This window comes from Colletes latitarsis, chromosome 6 (genome assembly GCF_051014445.1).
Source record: "Colletes latitarsis isolate SP2378_abdomen chromosome 6, iyColLati1, whole genome shotgun sequence".
Taxonomy (NCBI): domain Eukaryota; kingdom Metazoa; phylum Arthropoda; class Insecta; order Hymenoptera; family Colletidae; genus Colletes; species Colletes latitarsis.
Window position 1 is genome coordinate 22,711,113 of NC_135139.1, and position 19,090 is coordinate 22,730,202.

At 50.7% G+C, this 19,090-nt stretch overlaps 1 protein-coding gene across 12 annotated transcripts in view; it reads right to left on the minus strand.

Annotated features, from left to right (window-relative positions):
• The window catches only part of LOC143342600 (protein bric-a-brac 1), a 263,926-nt gene that overhangs the window by 77,953 nt on the left and 166,883 nt on the right, over positions 1-19,090 (minus strand). For 4 of the 12 annotated variants that reach the window (XR_013079831.1, XR_013079833.1, XR_013079832.1 and 1 more), the window contains exon 2: positions 7,840-7,924. The exons of the other annotated variants lie outside the window; for them this stretch is intronic. Coding sequence is in view for 1 of the 4 variants with exons in the window: in XM_076766669.1 (XP_076622784.1) it covers positions 7,840-7,924 (85 nt within the window). In the remaining 3 variants the exon portion in view is untranslated. The remainder of the gene's footprint in view (positions 1-7,839; positions 7,925-19,090) is intronic. 12 annotated transcript variants of the gene reach the window in all.

Genomic DNA, 19,090 nt, shown 5'->3' on the forward strand with positions numbered 1-19,090 from the left:
TTCTATGGCGTTGGATTAGAGATACGTCGCTCGTTTGAGGCGAGGCTGGCTGGCCCACCGCCGCCGCCGCCGCCCACCCCCTCCGCCTCCCCCTCGACCGATTCCCGTTTCCATCTACCTGGTCCCGTGTGCTCCTGACGCGACTAACTCACCGCCACCGCGATTCACGACTAACCTCTGACCACCGCCACCGCCGCGTCGTCACGTTCGAATTACCTGCGTGCCACTCCGGCACTCGCCATTCCCCGCGCCTACCGTTTCCACCGTTTCCACGATCGGCAATCGATTACACGATCGGCCTTTGGGCGATCGCTCTTTCTCTCCTCTCCGGGGCAAACACGTCCGCGACGTCTGCGAGCTTTCGACGGAAGTGCCACCCTTTCGCAACGCGAGCCCCTGCTGCCCTTCGAACTCGCTCCCTCCGCCACCTTCGCCCCTCTGCCCTTCGCGTTCGAAATTTCACAGATTTACGAACAATTAGTCGCGGAACATTTGAGCCGGCAACGAGAGAGATACCCAACGGTATGGAAATACCGACGACCGTGTCGGAACGCCGATGTAGAATCTATGCTAATCGAAAGATTTCAACCCTTCGAGCATGAACCGATTTTCAGTTTTACGCTCGACGCGGGCCTGCTGAATATTTCAAGATTCGCTCGATACCAGCCTCCGCTATGGAAATTGTTGCCAACTCCTAAACGTATCGTAATTCTCAACAAACTGGACGATCGTCGGGAGACCTGTGCCTATGCACGTTCGAATAACATTTTAAGAATACGTTTACGTTTGATAAAACGTTTGTACACCGGAAGTACTGTAAAAATCTCTGCGGGTTCCGGAGACGGTGAGAAGTAGAGGACTCGAGAGGAGACGATACCTGAATCTATTACGGGTCGTAGGGGACGCGGTGTCGACGTTGGGCTAGGTCGGGTTTTCTAGGCCCTCGCGATACGCCGGTACGTCGAGTATTTAGTAGTCGTTTGTGCTGTTCTCGGGCGAAGAGTGTGCACGAGCCGGCAGGATGCCGGTGTAGACGCGAACGAGAACAGATTGGAAGAAGAGAGAAAGGGAGTCGGGGGCGTCTGGAGGCGGGGGCGTGTGGGGGATGGGAGGGCGAAAGAAGAGAACGAGGGAGCCAGAGACGCAGCTATTGTCCAAAGTGCCAAAGTTACATGGCGCGTCGTAACTTACATCGTATTATGTAGGTACACGCGAAGCCGCCGCCGCCGCCTCCACCGCCACCGCCGCCGCCACCGCCGCGTATACCTAAGGTACACGACCGCTTAAGTTTCGTCGAGGCGCCTGCTATCTCCCTCGCGACGAGCACCGTAAACACAACGACGGAGGGTGAGCGAGGTAAAGGATGAGAGGCGAAGGAACGAAGATAGAGACGCGGCTACGTCGTCCGGCCGGAACGATCGATAAAAGTGGAATTGTCATAGCGCGAGATGGCAATAACGACCGGGGACAACGGCGACGACGAGGATAACAATGACACCCGGCGTAGCGCGCAAATAATCGCCCTTAGGCCCTTCCTCGAGGACGCGTACGAGGGGAGGCCGACGCGCCGTCTACGGGGCGGACCGACTGACTCCCCGCGACCCGACTTTTCATCCGTGACCCCGTGTCGAAGACGCCTCGAACGGAGAAATTCGCGCCAAGGGCGACGCGGCCCACCGCGAAACGCGACCGAGCAAAACTGTAACGATTGCGTAAGAGTGTCAGAGAGAGAGAGAGAGAGAGAACGCGCGCGTGTGTGTGGGCGAGTGTGTGTGCCTCGGACGCGGAAGAGAGCAGCCGGTGGCATTTTGTAAATTAAATTTTAAATATTAAAAATGAGCCGGCCGCGCTCTTTCTCCCTCGCCGCGGATCGCTCTTGCTTTCGCCTTCGGTGCCGCGAGCTTTTCCAAACGCCATCCATCGCGGGCTGCCCCTCTCGCCCTGCCGCCGCGACTCGACGCGAGCAACCCGCCTCCTACCCGATAACCTGCAACCCACTTACTCATTCGTCGATAATAATTTTATTCGAGGGTGAAAAATTGGTGTTTCCCCTCGCGCTCTCTCTCTGCCGCCCTTTACTCTCCACCCTCTCTCTCTCTCTCTCTCGCTCTGTCTGTCTCTGTTGGTCACGGTCTGTCTGTCTCCGTCGAATCGTTGGCAGCCGTTTGGCCAGCGTTTCTCTCTCGGCGAATATCCTCTTGTTCGCTTTTCCTCTGGTCTCTCGCGGCGCGACCGGCACAACCAGGTACCAAAGGTAGATCGGACTTCCCATGCATACTGCAGAGTGCTTTTGATCGGGCCGGACCCCAACGGAATGAAATATAAAAATCGCAATAAAGCGTCGCTACCGGTGCTGGGATGTTTCTGTTCCGTATCCGTATCCGGGTATTCGACGACGCTCTCTCCTCCCGACACGAGCAAATACACCGACGATATTATTCGCGAGTATCGCCGCCCCCTACCCTCCCCCCGTCGCGTCGGGGCTATTTTTTTCCCCGAATCGGGCAACGACGCGAGGATCGTTCCTCGCTCTGTCGCTTGACAAATGGACGCGATCGAATTGTAAACCTGCCGTCGTCTCGTCCTCCTACCGAGCAACCGCGAGCCGTTTCGAGCCGCTGGAAACCGGCTTTCGCGACCACCGTGCACCGCGCCGACGATCTTTTCTCCGCTCCAGCGCGATCAAACTCCACCACGCGCGCCGACCGCTTTGGATTTCTTCTGTAAATTAATTTTCGCCAGTTTGACGAGCACGGTTGGTCAATCGTAGTCCCGTACGATCGAGAAAATGCTATCGAAACATAAAAAATGCAACCACCGACGATATTTTCAACGAACTAAAAGCATCCATGCAGAAATTTAACCTCTCATTTAATAAGCTCGAAAGCATAACAACGAATCGAGCCGCGGCAACGTTCGGAAATAAGCCAGGATTAATTGACCAAAATCAAATTGTAAGTAAAATCCATCAACCCGGTGAAGGAAAGGTTTTAATTCTTATCACTGTCTGATACATCGGGCGAACTTACGTGCTAAATCTCTCAAATTTGCAAAATGCGACGAAGAGTAATTGTCTCGGTCATTAATTTTGTACGATCAAAGGGTCTTACCCATCGCCGGTTTAAATTATACCTCCGAGAACTTGAGAGCAAATATGGATCGCCGGGATATTTCTGCGTGGTTCGTCGACTAAGCGGAGGAAAAATGTTTCGACGTTTTTAGAATCTTTGAAAAGAAATCCATACTTTCGCGGGTAGGAAAGACGCGTTTGTTCCAGGATTAGAATGCAGCTACGAACTTGTCGTCGATGTTCCAGCGAACTCAATGTCAAAATGCAAAAATAAAAACATAATATAGGTATGTATTCTGCGACACTTTCCACCGAATGTATTAATGTTTCCCTTAGAAACATTAGCCGGTCGTAAACGAGTCGCGAATACGTGTGTTGTACCAAAAAATAGCGTGACCCACTGCAGAATAGACGAAAAGACCCATAATAGAATTAAAAATTTTGCGTTCGGAACGATTTCTTGGCAAACTTTCTATTTGTAACTCATTTAACTGTAATTCGTCTTATATGGGTACCCGGATACGTCCGGTTGTGCAACGAGCGTATAATTACGACGAAGCTAATATATTTAAAATTCTTTGCATACATTTTTCGCCAATCGTAAAACATGCATCGATGCAAGAATGCCCAAATAACGTGGAACTAAGAGGATCTTCGTAACGTTTCGACGAAACTATTAAAACTAAATAAAAAAAAGGGACGGAAACGTAGCGAAGATGTCGAACACGCGACGAGCGACCGCGGGGGAAAATAAAAGAGCGTTAAACGGACACGGAGCAAAAGCTCGCGTGCCCCGGCGATGGAAAGCGGAAAGCAAATAGGAAAAAAACGGGCAGTTTCCCGGGATCGGCGTAGTTGAGAAGAACGCACGGATCTTTTTAAATCGCGCGACGAACGAAACAGGAAATCGACGCAGCGCCCGGAATTCGATAAATTCTCGGAGGCAAGATTCGCGATCACTGGCGGGGGGCGTTTCGTTCGCCGGGGTTCGAGCGTATAACCGTTCCCGGCCAGTATCGCTTCTTACGCGCGCGGCTTTATTTTCTTTTTCTTGTTTTTTTTACTTTTTTCTTTTTTCTTCTGCTCTTCGAGAACGTAAAAAAGTCGAAAGAACGAGCCGATTCTGTTGGAAACGGGAAGGAGGAGCGGCGTTTTACAGCCCCGAGAGTCGTCGTAAAAGTATGAAAGGCGAAACGCGAGGAAAGAAACAATGAAAAGGGGAACCGAATCGTTACGCGCCGGAATAATTTCTCTAAAGTCGCAATTATAATAAGCGACACTTAATTTAACGGCTGCCTTGCCTCGCCTCGCCTTGCCTCGCGTTTTAATGTCTTGCTCGCGAGACATTACCGACGGCAATTTCAAATTTCGCCGAGGCGCGCGATCGATGCGCGGCCGCTTCTTAAATTTCGCCGCGGAACTTTCCGGCCCGTGCAATATTTCGGCTCTCGAAGTCGTAAAAAAATATACCCTCGAAATCTCTATCGACCTCGCCTCTCTCCCTTTCCGTCGCTGGTCGTCAAACTTTCCACGCTTCGCGTCCTACCGACGATTTAAAGGCAAAACGAACGGACCGGAACGTTTGCCGTCCGACTCGAGAAATTATTTGGCATTGCATTTATTTTAAGCAACAAACTATTGTTCGCAAGACGTAGCCATTGAAACTCTGGCGACCCTTACAAATCCATTCGTGCGGTTTGCTTATTTTTAATATCGAAAGTTCTGAACGAGAATCGTTAATTTTATTTGTGAGCGCAGGTAGTTAATTTTTCATTAATACGCCCGCCATAATTCATTCGATCGAAAGCCGTTGCTCCGGTTCAATTCGTGTCCACGTTATTATATTTTCTATTATTTAAAGTGTATATACTCCGTCGAAGAGGGTCGCGTAACCTTGCGATCGAAACGACGATTAATTAAATAATTCCCGAACCGTTCGAGCCCGATACGACGAATTTACGTTCGGCTCTAAATTTACCAGATAGCATCGATTAGGCGGAATAAAAATAAGGAGCGAAAGGAAGAGGACGAGAGCAAGAATACTCGGTGGTTTTGCTCGAGCGGAGATGGTGACGCGGATGGGTCACAATGGTCCCTCGTCCGCGTAGTACGACAAATGTTTATCGACATTCAGCAAATGTAACAATCGCGACAAAGGTTTATAGCAACTGCCCGCATGTATTGTTAGAACAGGTAGCTATCTGGTTGTGAAACGCGGCATAACTATAACGAAGGCAAACTCTGCTTGCTTACGGCGTTCCAAAGGACGCTGCGGTAAATTGCCACTTGCTCGACGTATCGGTTTAAAGTGCAAGAAAATCGTCGCCGAAGAAACGACTTTGTAGACCAGATAACGGAGTCCGGGACGTCACGCGACCACCGCAAACTATACTTCGCGAAGTCTGTTCTTCGTTAACGAACCAACACGAACGAGCTAAAAATGCAACGAGTTTCGACGCACCCTAAATTTTGACGCCCTAACCCTTGTTACTTACGAGTAATTCGTAATGAAAGAAACGATTTTCTTCGATACTGGGTATGTCTAAGAAAATAAAGTAAGACTTTGCAATTATTAATTCAATCGCTGTTAAAAAGGTTCTCGTATCGACACAGTTTCCCCGATATTTTTACGATCTTATGAATAATTTCATCCCGAATTTTGTGGATAATTGGGAACATCTCGCTCCGAAACGGCAACTTTCCTGCGACATGGAATATTAAAAGTGCAGATGAATATATACATATATATATATAATTCGAGCCGGTGGGATTAAGATTTGTGGCAAAATACTAAATGCCCGTTCTAACAAATTTTATTATAAACGAGCAGCATAAATTCACGTCGCGGAAGAAACATTTTACTATACGCTCGCGATCCCTGAAATATTTCGCGGCGTCGAATCAAAGACCGACAATTTCTTTGGCACGAAAGAAATAAATTATCGTTAAACGTTTTCGAGTACCAGGCAATACGTTCTAGCCGTCAGAAATAAATCATCGATTGTTCTTATCCGATTAATAGCAATGTTCTAAAAGCGGCAAACGGTACTCGTGACTTGGGGGTCATCATTACGACGACACTATAAATTCTAAAATACATTATTGAGACACGTAGACATCTCAAAAACCTTAAATTCTTTTCCCATGCTCGGCATGTACATACTTGCGTAACCGTCGGTTATCCGCGCCTATCGCGCGTCCTATTGCAATTTACCTTGTTTTAATCGTATTTGTAATAAACTTATTTTTCGAATCGACACCGTTACCCGAGCGCGCATTATCTGTAATTTCATCGTAAGAGAAAATCACCGGTCGCTTTGCTCCGTTTTCTCCCATTATGCCTACGCGTACCGAGGCCAAATAAAACACGTTGCGCGCGTTGAAAAATGTCAATCGATCCCCATCGAGATGACTTTGCCATGCGCCGTTTCGATTCCTATCGAATTTGTCTATAATTTTCAAAATTTAAATTGAAATCTCGCACGCGTAAACGATGCAACGACAAACAGCTATCGAAGAAAAACTAAATCGTTTTCTCGCCCATGGTACGTTTCGAGTTTTAGCGCTCGCGTGTGTGCGAGTAACCTAGCAGACGCCGACGCCACGCACACGGACGAACGGTCTACGTACGTTCGGATGCAGCCAGACTGATAAATGATTCATACGATATTTTTCTCTCCCGGACCCTGGCTCGGTCTCGCTATCTCGGCGAGCACGCCGTTCGCGAAGAAACTGCCGAGCATTAATATATATGTGTACACGTATACGCGCCTCTGCGCGCGCGTGTGCGTGTACATACATATGTATATATATTATATATATATATTTCATGTTTTATATTTGTTTCTCCCGGATATGCGTCCAACTTCGCACACGCGTACGTGTTGGTAAATACGGTTGCAACGTCGACGGAATTGTGTGGGTGGGAGAGGTCGTTGCGAGACCGTTCGTCCAACGACGCCGTGTCTCCTCCGAGATGAATGGCGCGAATAGTACGACTGCCTCCGCCGTCGTACTGGTCACCCATCGCCAAGAATCTCGTTTATGCTAGCGATACATCGTTGAAAACGGAAGAAAAATTACGCGATACCGTGTAACAAACTCCTCGCTATCGGGTCGTTTCGAAACTAAAAATATTTCCTTATCTCGCTCGTATAAATAAACGTATCTTGTTTATATCGGGGCTGTTTACGTTCTGTCGAATCTTCCGACGCGTCCACGCGCGAGATTTGTTTCAAGTTCGCCCCTTCGAGGAGCTTCGTAGAGCGTTGTCTCAACCCTTAAATAAAATAACTCGTATCTCGTTCGCGGCCTATTTATTATGTATTTTGCGAGGTTCCTCGCATTCAGGCTTGGGATTCGATTCGTACCGAGGGCTTACGGCCCGTTAATTAATGAAATAATAATAATCTTGTCGGGGGGATTCGAAGGGAAGGATCGACGATGAGTTGATCCGGATGGCAACTCGAAACGAGGACGCCGGGAAAAGGAGGTTAATATCGCGGAAAGTTATACGCGACCTTTGACCGATATCGCGACAAATATAATATATTTTAGGATTTTCTGTCGTAAATTCGCACGTCCGTTCGTGAATAGTTGACAAGGGCGGATTCCGAAACGAACGGCCGTTTAAAAATGAAACGACTGTGAAATCTCTCGGCGGGTTTTAATATCGAGTGGCCGAGAAATTGCTAGCGGCTTCGTTATTAATCGTCGGGGCTTAAACTGGTCTGGGCGACGCGTCGCGACGCCTGGAAAAAATGACCTACCTAATCGTGCGAGACCACGCATCGTGCCGTGCGATCTCTCGCGAGACGGATGTTTCGAGTCACGAGCCAGCGACAGTCTACTCACCTGAAACAGAAAGAGAAACAGGCCGTTAGAAGGGAGCGACTCGTCGGTTCGCAAAGTTTACCGAGGCAAGCGCGATACCTTCGATGATATCGTCGCAACCCGGGAAATATAGACCGTCAGGAGGGGGAGGGACATCGTTTTATAACGCTCGCCGAAAGAGATTTAGTAGTTTTAATTTCGCGGCGGTGCCCCAGGCCGGTCCCCGCGCACCTCCGCCCACGCCCCGCGCACCCCACCCCACGAAACACAACCGTAGGAACAAAGACGCTTTCTCGTTATTCACCGTTATTATTATGTAAGCGTGAGTACCGGCGCGTTTAATGGGTCCGCGCAAAGAATCGAGCTCGCTCGCGGTTTTGCTTTCGAGCCTCGAGTGAACCGTTCAAATACGACCGATCTTTGGCAATTCTTTTATAACCGTAAAACCACGATGAAATTCTCTGGGGTTAGATCGAAACGCGGTGCCGTGGCATCGGTAAAATTTCACCGTAAATTGCTAACAAACGATATTTAAGAGCTCGAAAGTTTAAAGATGCAAGATGAATGTTACGATCACGGGTACCCGGAGGGGGTACCCAGACAGTGGCGGGTTGGGGGCGTAGGAGGGTTGGTAGTAGGCACAAACATACGGGTAGGCGCGCGCGAAGGGTGCAGCCGCATACTAGGAGGGAGGCCCGTCATAGGGCATGGCGTTCTGGCATAACTCAGAATTGCCTCGCTGCAAGGGTAGAATTGACAGTATAGCACTAACATTGTATGCAGCCGCGTTATGTATTTATGTAAATGCATACTCCCTCATCCCCGACGCACGCGAGTCGAGCACTCGCGCGCACAGTTTCCCTTACGACCCTCCTCGAACCAGTTCGACCAGGGCCCCGGGTTCTCTCGTTTGCGACCGGCCGCCGCGACGCCATCGACGGCACCCAGCCAGCCACTCGCACAAACTATACCCCTCGCGGAGATATATTATACGCGCGTACACAGCCACTCGAACGATGGTCGCTCGGTGAGCCTGTGTGCGTGCCCGTGCACGGAATCAGCGTCAGCGTGCACGTAACGCGCGTAAGGCGCGTGTAATCGTACGCGCGACCGACGAGGATGGACGCTCGATCTAGGCACGCCGCGACGCGACGAGGGGCAGAGAAACGATCACAGAGACAGAGAGAGAGAGAGAGAGAGAGAGAGGACGTCGGAGGACCGGGGATGTATTCGCATAAGCGGCAGCCAAGCCAAAGGATGGAGCAACGAGCCGCCGACGCCACCGACGCCACGACGCCGTCCTGCCACGCTACACGGCATATACCATACACCGATCACATTAATCAGAGGTTATTGCGCGCATTCCTAATCATCCGGGCCTCTAACTATTCCCAGACTCTGATTGGCGCATTACTCGGCATTTCCGGTATGATTCTGCATTCCAATTGGCCGAGCGAGCCGCACCGCATCTACGAATTTCAATTTGCCCGCTGCCGTTGACCGAGAGAACCACTCCTCTTCCGTCTCGGTCGCGTCTCGCCCGTCCACCCCCGTCCAACCCCCAGGCCACTTTGCCAAAGGACATCGATGAACCACCGGATCGAGAGACGCGTGCGAAACCACCCCCTTGGTTTATCTCCAAACGACCGCTCATCCCCAACGCCTTCGCGCTCTTTCCATAACAAGCAATCTTTATCACCGTCTACGAAAAAAATGTACATTTTTTTTTATATTTTTTTATGTATTTTTCAACTCGAATTTCTCGAAAGCTTCGTATAAAAGTCACTGATTTAGGTGGCATAGAAGCCCGTGTTTAAAACGGTCCTAGAAACTGTGAGTTGTCTACCCTCCCTCCGCGTTGGCCTTGATATTTTTCGGCAATGTCTCCCATTTTTCTTAGGTATACGTTGAAATTGCAACGATAAAACGTTTTTACGCCACCGTCCATAAATTTATTCCATGTTTCCCAGGTTTACTGGAAGTATAAAATTCCGAGGGGGCACCGGGTCCTCGACGAGCGACTAATTCTCGTTCACCGTGGACGCGTTTGTTGACTCTCGTTTCTTCTCGCTCGTCGAATAGTATGAATTTCAAAATATCGACGAACCTGTCGCGAGATATCGCAGCTGTATAAATCTGTCTCGGAGAAGTACTATTTTTCTCACCGTAAAAACTCTTCGGCTACGCTCGATTTTCCGAATCGCCCGACGGTTTATAAAAGACCAAAAAATTCGTTTAGCTATATGCCGGTTCCGTCAGTCTCCGTTTCCTCTACCCCGTAGTCTCTTCATCGCGAGCTTCTATATTTTTCATTCGAAGACGTAATATAATCGTACGGATAATTTCATTACGGACGAACAAGGAAAACATTCTTCGACTCCTCGTTCAACAACCCTTAAGGGGGTCGTTGCAAAACGAGGCTTTTAATCTTGAACTTTACACTCGCGACAAATTTAACTAATCCGTCTATGATTTATTAGAACTAAGACTAAAAATACGAGCCCCGGTTTCCGGATCGACGACAAAGCAATCTCCTAGGCACGAGATGTCTCGCGAGCCTGAATGTTTAATTTTAATTTGGGGGGGGGCGGTCGCGAGGTTGGCGTTTCCCGGGTGACCTTACTCCCGCGGTAAATTGTCGTACAATTACTCGTAGTTTCTGTTTTCTTTCGCGCCCCTGATTTCTTTTTCCGTATCCGGTTGTTCGGTAACGACGACGCGGCGACGCTCATTGTGGGCGCTAACCACTTTATCGTTTAACCGGTCGGCGGCGTCCATCCTCGCCCCCTCGTTCGCCGTTCTTTTCCTTTTCTACCGATTCGCCGCCCTTCGAGGCCCCGCTAATATTATATTATCCGCGTTTCTTCGTCTGGTTTTATAGTTTTTCATCCGTTCGACTCTCGATCTCCGTGCCCACCAGGTCCTTCGGGCCTTTCTTCTCGTCGCGACGCCGTCCAAGTCAGTCGAGAGTTTCCTCAATCAGACCGTTACCGCGAAGTAATTCGCGTCGCTAACCTCGTTAAAGTCGAGGTCGGGGGCGCAGCCTCGAACCTCCCTGGACCGCTCTCGCGATTCCAGACTTAAACCCATTACCCGACGAAGGTTCCCGGGGGACTTTGAGCCCGCTCGAAACGGCCGCGTACACGCTTTCCCGTTCTCCGTCCAAGGATCGTGCGTGCGTACGACTGCGCGACGAAAATAAAGAGATCCGTGGAAAGGGCGAAATCGAACCGTAATCTGTTCCTGGTATCGATATCGAGGGAAAGAAAACGCCACCCTCCTCCTGCGAACCGCGCGAAATCGATACGTCGGACATCGAATTATTTCCGCGTGTGTTGTCCGTACGGTCGGTCGGTGCATTCTTATTACGTACTTCTGGCAGAAAACGGAGCTATGCAACAGTAGCGAAGTAGCATGATCCGACAAGAATAACAATTTTGATTTTACAGCAGTTATTAGCGATACGCCTGTAGCCGACGTTTCCCTGCTACAATGTCCTCGGTGGAAAATGCTCGTGCAATAACGTCGACTCGCTTGCGAGAAATTGCATCGCGTTTCAGTTAATGTTACGTATTAGCCGGATCGGCCTACGAAACCGAATAATTGCGGCTTTATCTTGAGGTTGGGGGGAGGGTGGGGGGCGGGTGACGGTGGAGAGGCGGAGGGCGGCGTGGATGCACGAGGAATCGTTTTAACGACGCGGCGACTCGTCGAGCTTCTTCGCGGGACAGGAGATAATGGAATCCAACGAACGTTGCGTACCCGGGCGACGCATTACGAAATTACGATTTAAGCGGTGAACGAACGAGGACGATCGGGAGCGAAAAAGGAGGAACGGCGAAAATGAGAAAAGAGGAAAATTGGGGTAGAGGCGGCGGACGACGGGGGCGGGAGGAGGAGGGGGGGGGGGGGACGGTGGAAGAAGCACGCGAGAGCAGGGAATGCGCGAGCTTCCGGTTCGTCCCCGGCCCCGGGTCTCCAATATTCTTCTCGGTCGGCGATTGGAGATCGAATTGTCCGTTAATTGAAATGATTAATTGTCTCACCTCTGGCGCGGCCCTGGTCGAACGGTTCGCGTCCCCTGATTGCTTATTTACAAATAGGAAATTCGAAAATGTGCAGAATCGCGCGCGGCGGTCCTCGGTGGCGCGCGCGACAGCGCGGAACACGGCGAAGAGGGCTCTCGTCCAGGAGGGACGAGGAGGACCGACCTGGTGGGCTGGTGTGTCCTGTCGAAAGGCAGACGGAGACGGGTTGACGATCGCGTTGGTGCGCGAGACACAGCTACGCTCGATGTAGTATCCGTTGGAAAAGGGGTGGCGGTAACTCGGATACTCGCTCGCTCACCGAGTTTCCACCGGTGGAGGATGGGGGTGGTGGCAGGGGCCACGAGGTGGAGGCCATACGAGGGCCGCAATATCGTAGGATATTACGAATTTGCTATTTTCCGCGGCGGCCGAATTGAAACTGGGATTGTTAATTACTCGGTGATTATCGCAGGCAGAATCGAAGTCGCGCCGAAATTGCAGAAATCGAAATTACTTTTACGATCCTCCTTCTCTGGCTACGTGCTCTCGACCTTTTTCGACCGTCCCGCGTCTCGACTTGGCCCGCCATCGCCACCCACGTCCACCGACCGTTCCTACTCTGCTCGCTACACGGTTCCTCCGTCAGAAATCGCCGCGAATCTTCTAGAAATCTCGTTTTACCGTGTATCGACGTACACGTAAACACGGAAGACTCGAGGCGTAGTACGAATTTGCAACGAGGCGGTCGACGCTTGTAACTCGATAATTCGTTCGGCAAATATTTACGAAGCAAAGGGAACGGTTCGCCATCGCGATTCGGTCCCACTCTTTGGACTCCTTGGTTGGCGATATTGCCATCGTCTGGACGTAAAATCGAAAGGGATTGGACGGGACCAGAGGCGAGCGAAGGTTATCGGACGTTTGCGACAGCGAGACCGAAGCTACGATTACGCATCGATCGCTGCTACTATTACGAAGAAAACGCGGTAGCCATCTTATAACCGCCATTTTAGGTGAACCACGACAAAGGTTAAGGTATCGAGGGGTGATCCACGCGTAAGAAGGGGTCGTTCGACGTTGCAGGCCAACGGAGCAGAGACGAAGGGTGGTAAATAGGAAATAAGTGACTGCCGGAGGGAGCGAGAACGGATTCCGCGGCAATTTCTCGTCTCCGCTCGTCATTGGCGAGAAATTGTCAAATCCCTGCCGCTTCGTCCCGACGCGTTCGTTTCCCTCCGTTCGCCTAATCGGTCCACCTCCTACGTCCCCGGCCCCGACCGCGGTTTATCCATTCTACGATCATGAGCGAGCGTGCTTCCCCAAGGTAACGAGATTCCTTTATCACGGCTGCAAATAAAACTGCAGACGCGGAGGAACTCGATTCCGTTTCTCTTTATCCTCGGGTCTTTCCTCCCGGCGCGGACGCGCGTCCTCGGCTCCCTCGGAAAATAGAAAAAACCGCCCGCTGAAAACAGAAAGAATAAACGGGGATGGGAAACGCGAGAACTCTTTCCACCCCCCCGAGAGGTGACCGCCGGTGATTTTACTTTTTACAGCGGCCCCCTAACGAATTTTCTAAAAATGGAATTTTCAATGCCGTACCATGACTTCGTAACGCGCCGAGACGCTCGCGAGCATTCGCGCGATTGGCCAGAGGACAGCCAACGAGACTCGAAACGCGGTGAGTTTTCCTTAAAATGGATTTCGTTTCTGCCAGCTTTCCCCCCGAAGATCGAGAGTCTCGCGATAACGGCACCGGAGGTTATCGAGAGACCAGACACGGGGGACCGCCGGAAGAATCGAAACGAGACGTCGAAGCGCGCGAAATATATTTATTTTTGGGGAGGATGTTGCCTCCCGGGTACAGGGGGGGCGCGAGATTGAAAGCGTAATAGGTCGGCCATCTTGATTTTCCAACCCCGCGTCAATTAGTCGCGGCAGAAGGGTGCGAAGGAGAGCGATGGCGTCGCCGTGGCGAGGCTCGTCGAGGAGAGGGAGAGACAGGTCTCGGGGAGACGCGCGGAATCGCTGGTGAACGCGGACGAATGCGTTACCACCGTTTCCTCGGCTATATTCCAGAACCCGAGAATTAAAGTTCGGTTTCCGCGACGCCCGGAAATAACGCGACCTTTCGCCGAGGAATCGGGAAATGAAACTCGTATCCTTTCAAGATTCATACTTGACGCGCTCCGGTTTCGAAACACTTCCACCTTCCGGCCCTTTTGCGACGACTTTATCATTCCCGTTGCTCGTTTCTCGTCTCCTGGACGAAACGACGTTATCGAATTCCAAGCCTCTCGCGAAGAACGCCCTCTCGTAATTATCGCCTATCGGACGACCCGTAAAAATCCCAAATAGTTCAGCACGGCGACGCCATTGTCACATATGCTATTCTTGCCTCTTCAATTTTTTATTCCTCCCCCTCCGTAGTCCACCCTAATCTATTTGCAACGAAAACTAAACGCAATGTATTCCTCCTTCTACTTGGATCACGTATACGCGTAACAGTTTGGACGAGTCGCAATAAAATGGCGACGAGGGGTTCAGCCCCTGGTATTTAGAAAACACATTACAAAAATTCATGCAACGCTGAACGCTGAAATCGTTATAAAACCGATACGTCGAGCCTTCGAATTGCCAAGAAATCCGCCACGATTGCTTTCCAAAGGGACGAATTCGTGCACTTTGAACCGTAAATCTGGGAAACATCCGAGCATTAATGGGATTAACCGTTTAACGAGGAAGCGGAATTCGTAGAATCGGTTGGGCGAGAACGAAGGAGAAAGAATTCTCTGCTGGCATCGTTAGGGTCGACGGGACGCGTGGCGCCGCGACGCGTCGCGGTGGCTTTGAATTTCCGATTCCGCGGTTGCGGTGCGAGGTAGCATAAATAAGGCGCGTAGGTGTCCGTACGCGGATCCGTCGCGAGGCGTTTGCATACGGCCGGGCGCGATAACAACCTCGTCTCCGACGAATCCGCCGCCCCCGACGGTCGGGTTAGGTCTGGGTGGCGCGGAGAATCGCCTCGCGCGCTCCTCGACACGTCGGCGAATACGAAAATGCAATTAAGTAGAAAATATGCGAGGTCATTGCATATTTGCGGGTACGTTAGTCGTTAGCATCACAAAGACCAGCGGCCCCGGGGATCGTTGCATCGAAATGGATGGAGAAGTCTTTGGAGATTTATCTCTTCCGCGACCTACACCCCCCTCCCGACCCCGGTCGTGTGCCTACGCGCGGGACTAGCCGCCCCGACGCATTAATGCGCCACGACGCCGCACCTTTCATCGCGATTTCTAACTTCCGGCCCGTTACAAACACTCCCCGCCGGCCGATGGTTTTCTCTTCGATTTAACGAGCCTTCCACCGCGGAACGAATGCAAAACCGGAAACACGTTACACGCGGGCCAAAACGGTACCCCTAACGACAATCATTGAATTTCGATCGCGATCGTAAGATTTAGTTATAATCCCCAGAGCGTTCAGAATATTATAATTTAGATACGAGGCAAAAGTACGTAGGCGTGAAATTGGAGAACGTACAGTGACGCGAGGCTTGGCGTTTAAAAGGATTCGAATAAAGTAATGTTTCCTTTCCAATAAAAATTGAACGTCAAACCTGGAAATCGACGGAAAAATGAAATTCAACGTTCGTAGAATGTTACATTCGCGTAAAAGGCGTATAACGTTGGTTTTCAAAATTCAAAACTCCAAATTCATACAAAATTCAAACAGGATGGGAACGATGGAAATTGTAAAAAATGAAATTTTAAAAGACAAATCCGATGGAAATAAAACGACATCTCCTGTCCGCGAATCCAATACCTTTTACGTTTCGTCTATCGGCGACGGGAACAAAAATAGGTTTACGCTGAATCGGTAACAGGTTAAAGTTACGCACCGGTTATGCTTGCTTCCAAATAGGATCCTACGAAATACAAAAAAATAACGCGTATTTATAGAAATTGATATTTCTTAGTTACGTTGTCCTTCAACGTATTTTCTTTAGACTTTACGTTTGGTTAACGATTCTTTTAACATAAAGTTTTGGGTAACCTCTATTCTTGGTCCCCGATCTCGAGCGTAAATAGCGTTACGACAAAGCAACGTATCGAAATCCAAACATCTGGCGAAGATTACCAGCGAGGAATCACGTGGGGCAAAAAGGTCTCGCAAACCGGATTTCAAAGGGAGGGATTTTTACAGCGCGGCAGACAGTATCAAGTACGCGGTAAGATACACGATTTACGCAGGAGATTTAAAGCGCCGGTTGATTCAAAACCGCGCGGAGACGAAGAACTTGCCCAGAAGAAAGCGTGCATTGGACGTGTGCAGAAAAGGAGGAGAACTCGGTTGCGAAATATACAAATAACGGACTTGAAGGCCTCGTCGGCAAAGAAAAATTAACACGTACGCTCGTAAATGAACCGACTGTATATTATGTGGCCTTGGTACGAAGAGAAATTTCCAACGCAGGGAGGAAACGAAGAAAGCAATGTGTGGTCTACTTTCTGCCACGAAATTTCTGCGGAGAAAAAGCCGACGCGCCAAACGTATCTTTCCGGTGCACGTGCCAGTCAGAGCAAAAACTATTATTCGGACTGTGCGCTACGTCCACTTTACAACGACCAGATAACTATGTACGTTATTTTATTTGAATTACGAAGAAGCTGCGGCGATCGACGGCGCCTTTCGAGTCGATCGAATTTCCGATCTACTTGACCGCGATCGATGGTCCCGGAAGCGTAGACCCGTGGCGAGTACTCGATCGGCGCGTTCGCGCAATTTTTCTATCGGCCGAGGTGCGAATCACGGCGTTCGCTTAATAAGTGAAACGCGCGATAATAACCGTTGCCGTTTCATGTTCCGGGGCAGTGGTAAAAAACCGAGACGGCCCGATAATTACTATTGCTCCGTCTGTCCGAACGGACTAACGAGGCTCCAACGACCGCGGGCAATAAACGTCGGTAGCGCCAAAGAATGGAAGCGAGAACGATAATTAGGAATGTTAATTTGTCTAATAATTACCAGGATTAATAGGATGCTCTTATCCGATGCGAGTAAACGCGTAAAAGGAGCCGCGGAGGTCGGCTCCGTGGGAAATAGAAAAGTTTCGCGGCGTGGCCGTCGACTTATCGATGTGTCGAGACCCTCGACAGCCGGAACGAACCGCTTAATCGTCGTTTTTGCTTGGACGGAGAAAGCGGAGCTATCGGGCCGCAGGATCGTCCGAGGGATTCCGCGAACGTTGGTCGTCCGGTGTCTCGCGGCGGTGTAAAAAACCCGGTCGACGAAAGGAAAAAGGAACTCTCGCGGCTTATCGGTCGCGTGGAATGCCGGAAGAGGAGCTCGGTCCTCGACGGCGTCTTAATTCCGCGGGCAAAGGGGACCGGGCGAACCAGAGATTCCATGCAAATACGATTCCGTTCCGCGGAGGGTGGGATTGCTCTTTTTTCCGTCCTCGTGCCCGAGCGATCGTCGGTGGAAAACAAAGGAATAAAAAGAGCCGAGGTTGAGGGTGATTCGCTGGCTGCGGCCGCGGAAAAGAGAGAAGAGAAGGCGGAAAAGGTGGTGCGCGGCCCGAGGAACGAGCGCCAAGGTGGCAAGGAACAGGAGGAACGGTGGAAGGGGAGAGGGCAAAAAGCAAGTATCTTATTTATGAATATGTATGGGAGCCTCGAGCGAGCTCGAGAAGCTGACTACGGCCGACTACCACGAGCGAACGGTCGTCGTCGGAGCCCCGACCCAGCTGGCCGTGCTCGCTACGCTGCCCCAACCTAGAATCAAAGTGACATTAGCTGGATGTACTTGTACCGCCGCCGCCGACGCCGCCGCGGCTTACCTACCTTTCGGAATTAATGTCCGCGCGGCACGATATACGACCGCGTGTACGCTCTTTTTCACGCGGCTTCCGTCCTACGTCGAAACGTCCCCCCCTCCACCTTTTAACGACTCTCGCCCAACGAACATCTTCGATCGAAACGGAAACGCTCGCTCGCTTTCCATTTAAACCGCGCGATCCTCCGCGACGGCATTCTACCACCGTCCCCGTCGTCGTCGCCGCCGCGAACCGCTATATTAATATTTTAATATAAATGCAAATCGCATTAGATCGCGCTTACCGATAGGGAGACTCGGTGCCCGCGGAGACGACGCCCTGACTAAGAGCGTCGAGAGAGGGTTACGAGGACCGAAAAGAGACCAGGACGAGAGAGGGAACCTCCTCGCGTAAGTAGCCTCGTACGACGCGCGATTTACCGCCTCCACCCACCCCCTTTCGCCTCCTACACCGATATTAAGGAACGGCCATAAGGTACTCGGCTTACGAACTCGCTTTACCAACTTCCTCCAACAACCCTCTTGTTTCATCGCTAGTTTCCCGTGAAACTTGCGTCCGTGACACCGCGGAAAGGTCGCAGCCTAGGCGTAAATGATTTTTCTGCGACTCTCTGCACTTATTACGATATTCGCCAAGGCTACGATCGAGAGTGTGCGATACCGATTCCTTACACTCCCCGCTTCAACGATACACCTGGGTCCCCTTGTTGTCATAATTACGCGGCTTGGGTCGCCGACCCGTTCTCTCTCCGCGCAGGTTAATCAATCAGCTTATTACCTGCCTCGACATTCCACGGGAACTAGACTTTTGCGTTCCGTAAATCCACACCAGATGCGACACGGTAAACTCGACTGCACGGAAACAGACTTTGCAAAGCCGACTGCTTTCGTATCTCTCCGTATCGACGAGCGTTAATCCTAGATCATCGAAATATAGGCGAAGAATCGGTTTCCTCCTCGACCGCTAGTGATCTTTGGACGCTTCCCGGGCGAGGAGCGCGCGCCACGTTTGAATTCCAGATATTTACCAGGCGGTCGTTTCCAGAAAATCTTTCGGAACAGCGATCCAGCCAATTTACCACGCGAAATGCGCGCGAACGCGAAACTCGGAAGGAGATTCATCGAAGCGTCGCGTCGTTGAAACGACCCGCCGGTACCCCAGATCCCACAATGAATCTTTATTCCATTCTGGGGACGTTAATTTCCTTGCCGACGATGTTTCCCCGTCCCCGACATAATTACAGGCGATAATATAAAAACGAGCGTGAAAAGCCGGCGAATTCGAGCGACGCGATGGGGGAAAAAAGCGTCTCTCTCGCGG